Source organism: Diospyros lotus, chromosome 6 (assembly GCF_014633365.1).
Source record: "Diospyros lotus cultivar Yz01 chromosome 6, ASM1463336v1, whole genome shotgun sequence".
NCBI classification, from domain to species: domain Eukaryota; kingdom Viridiplantae; phylum Streptophyta; class Magnoliopsida; order Ericales; family Ebenaceae; genus Diospyros; species Diospyros lotus.
In genome coordinates, this window is record NC_068343.1 from 26,987,350 (window position 1) to 26,999,423 (window position 12,074).

The 12,074-nt window shown below is 38.0% G+C and overlaps 1 protein-coding gene across 5 annotated transcripts in view; it reads left to right on the forward strand.

Annotated features, from left to right (window-relative positions):
* LOC127804707 (uncharacterized) overlaps positions 1-11,854 on the forward strand; it is a 93,582-nt gene extending 81,728 nt beyond the window's left edge. For 3 of the 5 annotated variants that reach the window (XM_052341653.1, XM_052341651.1, XM_052341652.1), the window contains 4 exons: positions 8,597-8,722; positions 9,861-9,925; positions 10,572-10,677; positions 11,151-11,842. In XM_052341653.1, the coding sequence (XP_052197613.1) occupies positions 8,597-8,722; positions 9,861-9,925; positions 10,572-10,677; positions 11,151-11,248 (395 nt within the window). In that variant the 3' untranslated portion in view covers positions 11,249-11,842. Of the gene's footprint in view, positions 1-8,596; positions 8,723-9,860; positions 9,926-10,571; positions 10,678-11,150 lie in introns of all 5 variants that reach the window. The other 2 variants (XM_052341654.1, XM_052341650.1) reach the window with 2 other exon arrangements.
* The last annotated feature ends 220 nt before the right edge of the window (positions 11,855-12,074 follow it).

Sequence of the window (12,074 nt, forward strand, 5' to 3'; positions counted from 1 at the left end):
CAACAACACATGGGAGTATTTGCCAGGCCTTCTCCAACAATCTCCTAACGCAGCAAGCTTGCTACACATTTCGTGAGGACAAGAAATGCTTTAAGGGGCGGGGATTGTCATGTTAGCTAGCTAAGTAGTCATTGTAGTGAGCCTGCTATACCTTGTAAAATAAAATTGTGTTTGGCATAATTAGAGGAATGTTCCAGCATGCCGTGGGAATTGTTGTAAGCGCAAGTGGGCAACTGTTTTGGCACCTAAACTCAGCTCTAGATCAGTATAAATACTATTGATCCACACCTAGCTGGATAAATTGGAAATTAATTTCCCTCTCAATTCTCATTTTCTTTATATATATACTTCTCTATTCTCCCCCTAAATTCCCCAATTACCTCCATCAACCATTCTCAAGCAATTGAGAATTCTCTTGTCAGATAAGGAATCTAATAGGTAGCTGCAGAATGATTGTCTTGAGGAGAATGTCTTTAGTAGGATTATGATATGTGTGGTACATGGATGATCCAACTTCATTAGATTACACAATTGATTGGGTAAATCTTGCTCCTATTACTATAGCTAATATATTAGCATGATTGGACTCTAATGTGGTCTAGATGGACTCAAATACGAAGTTTTTGTGAGTCTTTAATTAGAGACTATATATGAAGAAGAGTCTACACCATAAGATAGATAATCGTACAAATTTAGTTTTCTCTACTGTACTGTGCATGTGCCAGGAGGAACTTTCAGCTGTTTTATAGTGTACCTCAAGTAAATGTTAGAAATACTCAAGAGATTATTGTTCATATTTGATTGATATGAGGATTTGATTTCAGTTGATTTATCTTTCTATAATTCTTCCTAGGAGATTATATTTTTTACTATATTTTTTATTGTATCTTAGATTGTAAATATTTCCCAATCTAGATTAGGAAACTGTCTAATTAGAAAACTGCCTATATGGAAGAATAGGTTATATAGCCTATAGGTTGAATGGAAAAAACTACTTGAAGTGGTCCCAATTAATTAGGACATTCCTAAAGGGAAAAGGGAAGATGAGGCACTTACTTGGAATCGGGCCTAAGGAGGACGATCTTATGTTTGCAACCTAGGATGAAGAGGACTCCTTGGTTATGTCCTGGCTCTGAAACTCTATGCTGCCAGAGATCAGTGACACTATCATGTTCCTAAAGACTGCTAAGGAGATTTGGGAGGTTGTGAAACTCACTTACTCTAAGGTACATGTTGCTCAAATCTATGAAATCACTGAGCAAGCCACCAAGCAAGGATCTCGGTCTATCACCGAGTATGCAAATCTCTTGCAAACTTTGTGGCAAGAATTGGACCACTACTAATGCATCCAGATGAAGTGTAGTGAAGATGCTGCTATACAGAAAAGATTTGTTGAAAAAGAGAGGACTTATGACAAGAAGGTTTCTGATTCATCCAAAATAGTGAATAGGGACAACATGTGGTGCACATATTGCAAGAAGCCTAGGCATATCATAGAGAAGTGTTGGAAACTTTATGGTAAGCCAACCAAAGGGTGGGAAACAAAAAGGACAAGGGCAAGTATATGTGGCCAGTTGCCAGCAGTCTCCTGAAGGAAAAGCTCCAGATCAAGCAGATACAATGGAGCTAAACCGGGAGGAGATTGAGAAGCCAAGGAATTTGTTGGGGACGCTAGAAAAGAAACCCCGGACAAGTACTTGCACTCTTAAGAATATTTATAATCTAAGATACAATAAAAAATACATCATGTTCTAGCTCAACTGAAATACATTCTTTAGGACTGTTTTAGGAAATATTTATAATCTAAGATACAATAAAAAATACGTCCCTAAACTTTTCTTTAGGACTGTATTTTATCTTTCTAAGATACCTCTGTGCAATACATTCTTTAGGACTATATTTTGGCTAGAGTGCAAGTACCTGTCCATAGACCATATGACTTTTTCTTCACACCGGTTTCTATCCTATACACCATGTTCTAGCTCAAGGAAAATAACTATGGCTGATGGATCTTTTACAACTGTAGCTAGCCAAGGAGACGTCTTTATAAACAACAACCTAGTCCTAAAGAATGTTCTCAATTTCCCTAAACTTTTCACCAATCTTGTTTCCATTCAAAAACTAACCACTAATGCTAACTGCTGTGTCATCTTTTATCCCTCATTTTGTGAATTTCAAGCATAGGACCCAAGGAGGATGATTGGGCATGCTAGGGAAAATGGACTTTACTACCTTCGAGACCTTAGTGGACAGACTGATAAAAGGAGAGTTTCCCCTATATTATTCTTAGTTGAGGCTCTATCATTTAGGGTTCTCAAATTGTTGTTTCCTTCATTATTCAAGGGATTAGATGTTAGGGAATTTCATTGTGATGTGTGTGAGCTTGCTAAACATAGAAGAGTCTCATTTCCTCTTAATAATAACAGAAGTTCTCTCCCATTTATACTGATTCATAGTGATATATGGGGCCCTTCTCTTATTCCTATTATCTCAAGGGCTCTATGGTTTGTCTCATTCGTGGATGATTGCACACGGGTGGTTTGGTTATACTTATTAAAGGCTAAATCCGAAGTGTGCACAATTTTCTATAACATGATTAAAACTCAGTTTGGGGTTGAAATAAAGAAAGTTTGGTCAGACAATGCTAGGGACTATTTTAACCAGTCTTTGTTTGTTTTCTTCCAAAAAAGGGGTATAATTCATGAGTCTTCTTGTGTTTATACTCCTCAGTAAAATGGAGTGGTTGAGAGGAAAAATGGTCACCTATTAGCTGTTACAAGAGCTCTTCTCTTCCACAATAATGTTCCTGTGAGAAAACAATTATGAGAGAAAAACTAAGAGATTAGTCTCTCAGTGTGTTATTTATAATAAGCATAATGGGCCTAATAACCTACAGCCTTAGTTTATGGGCTTAGCCTAATTACACATAGTTATAACAAATAAATAAATAAAAACACATACAACAATATGCAATATATTTAATTATACTAATAATTCTAATACTCCCCCTCAAGCTGGAGCATAGATATCATATGCACCAAGCTTGTTACAGATATATTCTATCCGAGGACCGTTTAGAGACTTGGTGAAGACATCGGCAAGTTGATCACTGGAGTTAACAAATTCTGTAACAATAACACCTTCAACCAGTTTTTCTCTAATAAAGTGACAGTTAATTTCAATATGCTTAGTTTGCTCATGGAACATTGGATTGGAAGCAATGTGCAAGGCAGCTTGATTATCACAAACAAGCTTCATAGGGGACACTTCACAAAACTTGAGTTCCTCCAAGAGTTGCTTAAGCCAAATGAGCTCACAAGTTGCATTAGCCATAGGAGATTGCATAATTAGGCATCAACTTGTTCCCATCTAGCTCGATTGGCTTCCGGCACACTTTCAGCCTTTGTGGTAAGATGATCAGCTTGACCTTGCCCTTTGAACCACATTTTGACAGAGGCTGCCCATGAGAGATAATTGGCAAACCCTATCAACTTGACAATGGTGATATTGGTTGTTCTGAGATTGGAGACAATAAAGGACTGAGAGGCAGCAGGGGCAACAAGTGTGGTTGCGGGAGTAGCACCAACAGAAATTGCATCACTGAGATTAGACATAGCGAGGATTTGACATCGAGAATAGGCCTAAGGCAGGGAGGCGAGCTGATCTGGAGAAGCCGGGAGAAAACGGCGGGCGGACGCGCCTTCACGTGCTTGTGTGTGGGGCCGGATGGCTGTGCGTGGCGGTACGTGGGAGCTTCGGTAGATTGGTGATAGTAAAGGACTGAGAGGTAGCAGGGGCAACAGGTGCGGTTGCGGGAGTAGCACCAACAGAAATTGCATCACTGAGATTAGACATAGCGAGGATTTGACATCGAGAATAGGCCTAGGGCAGGGAGGCGAGCTGATCTGGAGAAGCCGGGAGAAAACGGCTGGCGGACGCGCCTTCACGTGCTTGTGTGTGGGGCCGGATGGCTGTGCGTGGCGGCACGTGGGAGCTCCGGTAGATTGGAGATAGTAAAGGACTGAGAGGTAGCAGGGGCAACAGGTGCGGTTGCGGGAGTAGCACCAACAGAAATTGCATCACTGAGATTAGACATAGCGAGGATTTGACATCGGGAATAGGCCTAGGGCAGGGAGGCGAGCTGATCTGGAGAAGCCGGGAGAAAACGGCGGGCAAACACGCCTTCACGCGCCTGTGTGTGGGGGCGGACGGCTGTGCGTGGCGGCACGTGGGAGCTCCTGTGGCTGCGATTTTCCAGCGGCAACCCTAGGGTGGGGTTGGTTCTAGCAAAAGACGGTCAGACAGTGATGTTCCGGCGTGAACAGTGACGAATAGAAATAAAACTAGGGTTTTTCGGCCGTGAACAGTGATGGTGAAGAAAGAAAATTAGGGTTTTTAGGCCGCTGGAAAAAGATATACAGCGGTGGCTAGGGTTTTTCTCACCGGTGGCTGTGATACCATGTGAGAAAACAATTATGAGAGAAAAAGCTAAAAGATTAGTCTCTTAGTGTGTTATTTATAATAGGCACAACGGGCCTAATAACTTACGGGCTTAGTTTATGGGCTTAGCCTAATTACACATAGTTATAACAAATAAATAAATAAAAACACATACAACAATATGCAATATATCTAATTATACTAATAATTCTAATAGTTCCTAAACAATATTAGGGAGAAGCAGCCTTAATAGCCACATATCTTATTAACCGCCTACCTTCTAGAAGTCTTGATTCTCATAGTCCAATTCATCTCCTCACCAAGGCCTTTATCGGGTTCAATACTTCTAATGGTCTCTCTCCCAAGGTCTTTGGCTGTCTAAGTTTTGTTCATATCCACACCCCTAATAGAGGCAAACTTGACCTTAGGGCTTTCAAATGTATCTTTCTTGGATATTCCTCCACTCAAAAAGGGTATAAATGCTTCCATCCTCTAGTTTTTTGTTTCAGCTAATGTAAGTTCTGTGGAGAAGAGTTCCTATTTTAATCATCCTTACTCTCAGGGGAGACTACATTCTTGGAAGATAGAGACAGAGACTTGTTCCTCCCTGATTTTCCTTCTTCTTCCTTGTCTCCTCTAGTCTCTACCTCACTGGATTCACAAAGCATGATACAAAGGGGAAATCTATAGCCTTTTTCTGGTCCACTACAGGTGTATTCAAGGAGAAAGGTACTAGCTCCTCCACTTATGCAGGCTACATTATTTGAATTGTGCCCTGAATCTTGCATTCCAATTTCTGAACCTAATCCATCCTCCATCAAACCTACACCTACACCTACACCTACACCTGATTTCAGTGATCTTGATCTCCCTATTTCCATCAAAAAGAGGACAAGGACATGTACTAAACATCCTCTCCACTTGTTCATATCCTACTCAAATTTGTCTCCTAGACAAAAAGCTTTCCTTACCAACCTAAACACCATTCCATTCCCAAAGACTTTTTTTGAAGCATTATGTAATGAAAACTAGAAGAGTGCCATGGAGGTAGAGATGGCAACATTGGAGAAGAACTAAACCTGGGAATTGGTTAGATTGCCAAAGTGAAAGCAACTAGTACGGTGTAAGTGGGTGTTCACGGTGAAATATAGATCTGATGGATCTTTAAAGAGATACAAAGCGAGGCTGGTTGCTAAAACAGATACCCAAACATATAGGGTTGATTGTCTAGAGACTTTTGCTCCTCCCGTAGCAAAGATGAATACAGTCAGGGTGTTACTGTCCTTAGCTACTAATCTTGGCTGGCAACTACAACAATTTGATGTAAAAAATGTTTTTCTACACTGGGATTTAGAGGAGGAGATTTATATGGAAGTGCCACTTGGGTTTGGTTTAAAAACAAAGGAGAATGTGGTATGCAGATTGAAAAAGGCTCTCTATGGATTAAAATAGTCACCAAGAGCCTAGTTTGGGCGTTTCACAAAAGTTATGCTTGGTATGGGGTACAAAAAAAGTCAAGGTGATCATACTTTGTTTGTACATCATTCAGCCACAGGAGGAGTAATTGCATTAGTAGTGTATGTGGATGATATCATTGTCATCGAGCTTGCCCTGACAAGCTCGGCTAGGCCTATTGGGCTTTAGTTGATTGGGCCAGCCTATTGGACTAAGTCTAGCCCATAAGGAGTGGTGCAGGAAACATTTATAACAGGTATATTATTCAGAAAAAGGGAAGAGTTGTTTCTTGAAGCATATATCGATGCAAATTATGCAGGGTCACTTGTTGATAGAAGGTCTACTTTAGGTTATTGCACATTCCTAGGAGGAAATATCGTGACTTGGAGAAGTAAAAAGTAAAATGTTGTGGCTCGGTCTAGTGTTGAAGCGGAATTTAGGTCAATGGCCCTAGTAATATGTGAATTACTGTGGCTTAAGATTCTATTGGATGACTTAAGGATCAAGTGGACAGCTCCTATGAGACTCTATTGTGAGAAGAAGTCAGTCATTAGCATAGCCTATAATCCAGTTCAGCATGATAGGACAAAACATGTTGAAATGGATAAGCATTTCATCAAAGAGAAATTTGATAGTGGATTGATATGCACTCCCTTTGTACCTATAGGCAAAAGGTTTGCCCGGCCATGTGCGTTAAAGGTTATTGAGCAAGATGGGAATGCATGACATATACTCACCATCTGAGGGGGAGTGTTAGAAATACCCAAGAGATTACAGTCCATATTTGATTGATATGAGGATTTCATTTCAGTTGATTTCTCTTTCTATATTTCTTTCTAGGAGATTATATTTTTTACTGTATTTTTTATTGTATCCTAGATTGTAAATATTTCCTAATTTGGATTAGGAAACTGTCTAATTAGAAAACTGCCTATATGGGAGAATAGGTTGTATATATATTTCTTGTAACCTTTCAATGAAATTGAGATTGGATTTCCCATCATTTTGACAGTAAATAATACCCCAACATTCCACAGTGAGCCTATAAAGTTAATGTCATACAGCTAGATACATGAACCTGAAGTGTCTTCACAACTAATTGGGCAATATAAAAACTTGGAATAACAGAGGTATCAATCAATATTGTGTTCTTTAGTTCATTATTTTAAGTACACAGTTTTTGACTGAAAATCATGTCTCATGAGGACTCAAATTGTTCAGATGAAAAGAAACATGGAGAGACCTCTGTGGCAAATCAAAGCAACATCAGAGCCAGTTATAATGATATCATCCACATAAACAAGGAGAAGTGCACTCTTAGATGTCTTGGTAATTAATGAAGAAGAATCATGCTAACTTTTCTCAAAGCTCAACTGGGGAAGCATGTCTAAACTTTTCAAACCATGCCCCATGTGCTTCTTTCAACCTATACAGTGACTTTTCCCATGAAACACGTTATAAGAAGAGCTTAGCACACCCAGAAAAAGTTGCATACAAATTTGTTCTTTGTGGTCTTCATCAAGGAATGCACTTTTAGTTTGTTTGTGCGTGTTTGGGGGGGGGGGGGGGGGGGGGTGTTTATTTATATGCAGCCGACCTGCCAAATAGATTTAAAATTCAAAGGAGAAGGCCAAAATAAATTGAAATTTATTCTTTTGTTTGCATCCTTGTAATAATAGAATCTTTACCAAAAAGGATTTCAAATAGCTACTTCTACATTTTTTGTTGTAGATCAGTGGAACATATCTAAACTAGCAAACTCTAAAATTGACCCATTCTGATGAATAAATTATATCAAATTTGTTCATTTCAAACCCATTATATCTACATGTAAATTTTATCTTTCATTTATTATTTAAATAAAGTTAGTAAAAACCCTCTTGTCTTTTCTTATGAGTTTGGCTCTTAACAACCCTCAATTCATATCCCAGGTCAACTGCATTAATGTGTTTTGCTGTTATATTTCATCCACAGTCATTTCCTCCCCTAAGTCCTCGATAAATGTGCCTTGTATCACATCTTTGTTTCATGCTCTTGTTCCTTTCTCTTTTGTTTACATAGAAATGATTGAGTACTACATGGTAAAACAAAGTATTTAATAAAAAACCAAGCTTTATTTGAAAATGGATCATATAAAACCTGTTTTCCATTTAAGAGGTTGGATACCCATATTTGTGCTTGATTTTGTTAGATTTACAGTAAGTTCATGTTACTTTAGGAACACAGATGAAAATAACTTTGTTTTCAAGAAATAGAGAATTGCCTACGCCAAAGTGTTTTGGTTGAAATGGCCTGCCTCCAATAAAACAAGATTATCATTTTGGTCCAACTGGCTTTCATATAAGCTGTTCTTTAGTCAAAATGGTAACCAGTAAATACTTCACCACACCATTGCACATTAATTGCAGCATATATATGACTTCCTTTTCTTTAATTAACCCTTTTCTTGCTTGTTTTATTTTCGCTAGCACAATTTAGCTAGAATCCTGATATCAAGGTTTATAAGCCACTATCCTCTGTGGGGCTCATGACTTGGTTTTTTCAAATTTTAAATAAAAATACTCATCATGGGTAATGATTACTTCTTGTTGCCACTTATATCATGCATTTCTGGTCACATGCCAGTCTGGCTGGATATACATACCTTATCAGCAGCTTGCACTTTTATGCATCCCATTGATATAAAGATTTGTCAATTTAGGTAAAGCAGATGGTAGTGGTTCAAGATTGATGGTGGCACATATGGGAATGAGTTCTATTGGCATTTCAATTTCACAACTTTTGGCTCATGAAGATACCTCAGTACGGGAAATCATCCATTTCCAGCGTGAGTGAATTCTGATCATGTTCTCTGCTAGATTTGAGATATGACCTATAGTCAATGAAAGATGGATTTTACTTTAATGTTATTTTAATATCGATGTGGTTTACCATTGTCAAAGCCTTGTCCTAAATAATATGGTTCTGTATGAATCCCTTCCTTATCCTTTTTCTTCCAATAGACAATTCAGTTACACCTTCCAATAACACTTTTTTGGCCTCTGTAGCCTGGCTGTTATGCACACGCCACATTCAGATTCTCCTTTATCATGTTCCACCTTATCCATGGTACATTCTCATTGGAACAATCAAAAATTCCCAATTGGTACGCAGAAAACAAATGGGCAACTTTATGTTTGCATTTTCTTCCAATCTGTATTGTCAATTGAGGCCTCCAAGTGTGTTCTTTGCTGCTTTCCATGTACTGACGTACACTATTCTTGTTCTTCACTATTTAGCCCTTTTAGTTATCATCATCATACACTGTTAAACGAATCTTGATCATTAATAATGTGTCATGCCATTCAGATTTTTAATATGATTTTAACAGTATCAATAGTTGGGGTTAAAATATTTGAGCCTCTGCTTTTTTGGTGTTGTGTCTTCTGTTCTTATTCAATGCAAATTCAGTTTATTGTTCTAGAGATGACGTTCTCCTTTCTTAGTGCTTTTGTGGTGTTGGGTTACATTCATTTTCCTTCAAAACCATTATCTAATACTTTCTGCTGTTCCACCTCATCCATGGTACATTCTCATTGGCAATATCAAAAATTCCCCAACTGGTATGCAGAAAACAAATGGGCAACTTTATGTTTGCGCTTTCTTCCAATCTTTATTGTCAAGGGAGACCTCCAAATGTGTTCTTTGCTTCTTTCCATGCTCCCACGTACACTATCCTTGTTCTTCACTATTTAGCCCTTTTAGTTATCATAATCATACACTGGTCAACGAATCTTGATCATCAATAATGTGTTGCGCCATTTAGAATTTTAATATGATTTTAACTGTGTCAAGAGTTGCGGTTAAAATATTTGAGCCTCTGCTTTTGTGGTGTTGTGTCTTGTGTTCTTATTCAATGTGAATTCAGTTTATTGTTCTAGAGAAGAGGTTCTCCTTCCTTGATGCTTTTTCTTTTGGAAATCCAGAACTTGAGAAACTCCGGCTGCTTATGGTTGTTGCTGGTTATTACGATCTTCAGAAGAACTTCAAGGTTTGGAGAGACTCTTGTTTGAGTATGAATAGTTGATTTGGTCTCTTCGCATTACCTATTCTGCAGCATTAGCATTTGGTTTTAGCCAACATCTACTCATGGAATTGTTTTACAGTAGGAAAAACAATATCAAATGTACTAAATAATGACTGGCCAATTAATATTTCCTTGTTCATTACTGTCTACATGAGGAAATTCAATATCTGAATCTTTTTTTTCCTAAGAGCTTGTCCACCTGAACTTTAATGAGTTGCAGATCTTTCATATGTGAAGATAGTGTCATGGCCAAAATGGTCTATTATTATTGATTCTTTCACCCATGTTCACAAATTTCACAGTAAGAATTATTGTGATTTCTACTACTAGAAGGGTGAGAAATACGAGCAAATCTCCTATTCCATTCTCCCACTTGGAGGAGAAATGAAAAAATAAAAATTCAATTCTAGGTGGCCTTAACTCACCCCACTAATAAGATTTTCAAGATAATTCATTTGTACTATAGTTTGATTGTCTATGTCACTATGTCTTGGCTCCCATCTACTTTATTACCAGCAAAGAATGCTATTCATTCAAAGATTTTGTGCATATTTTTCCTATTATATCTTGGATCAAATTCTGATCACTTTCATTTTCTATTGTGATTTAGAGAGAGCTCTTAGTTTCTACTGAATCTGCTGAGCTTCTGAAAAATCTGCTAAGCTTCTTCAATTCAAATTCTTCACAATTGCCGCTTAAGGCTCAAAACATACCAGGTCAGTTTTCTGTTTCGCTTTATAATCCAGATGCATTCAACAAATCCGTTGTAAGATATGCCAGATTTGTTACCCATACTTTCTTTCTAATGCACATGCAAAATTAATCAAAGTTAAGTTATTCAAGAACTAAAGGAATCATTTCCTTGATTAAGCCACTGTTGAATCACATGTCATGCTACGTACATTGTTTGGTTTTCAGTAAATGAGGCCTGCCACGTAGTTGATCATTCTCTTCTATTTTCTTGACCACGAGCTAACCAACCTTTATTTTTCTTGGGTTATGGTTTAACATGGAGATACATTTTCTGGGAATGTTGTACAATATTTATTGTTACATTCTCTTGAGTTAGTTAAATATACATAAAAGAAGGCACATCTGTTGACTCGCAGATTCTATCAGCGTCTTTGCGGTATTTCTTCAGGTAAATTAGAGTGAAAATACAATTTCCATTTGTTTGGTGGTGATGCAGGCCTAAGAGACCAGATGAGAGCATTCGAGATCGATAAGGTTTCATCAAGGAAGGCCATTGAGAGGCTCTTGGAAGAATTTGGTGGAACGGCGAAATGATCATAACAAGGAAAATACTTGAAGCAAGAATATTAGCACCAGTACTTTGCTTCAATGTGCATGGATCTTCGCAACTGTAGCTGGTGGAGTAAGGAGAAGAAATATGTTAATTTGGCTGCACTTGGAAGTCTATAATTTATCTTTCAGGCAACACAAAACTGAAGCAGAAATATTTGGATTCTCTTAGCTCCTTTATATTGGTTTCTTTGGGCTTTCATGTTGGTCTATGCGTGCATAACCTACTACTGAATGATTGTTAGAGTGATTACACACACAACACTCGGTTTTGGCAAACTGTTGGAACACTGTTAGAGCTATCACCTTGAAACATACATCAGTGACGAGCAATAATGGGATTTTGATATTGAAACAGAATGTTCATGAAAATGGTTGTATACAGTTTTCCTTGGCCATGGTGAAGATGCCCTCTGCCTGTTGTAAAGTCTCCCTATTCTTGGGAGAAATTACAGTGTTTTCGAGTCACCGTATCAGCAAATAAAATTGGTATTCTAAACAAATTACATATCGTCACGGGTTTAACATTATCCCAAGCGACTGTGTGTGTTTGGTTGGGGTACCAATTTTATTAGTAAATGTGGTGGCTAGGAGATACAAAATAATTTCTCTTGTAATGACCTGACAGTCCAATACAAAGGCTTTGTTACTAAATTGTGAGGGCCCGCCTTCAAAAGTCTCACTAGCTTAGGAATTCCAAGGGAAAGTCCTCTCAAAATGGAAACAGAGTAAAACATACCGTCAACAACAATTAGCAATGATTTTATCATTTTTTTATATAAAATCAAATAATTATCATCATTTATATTCC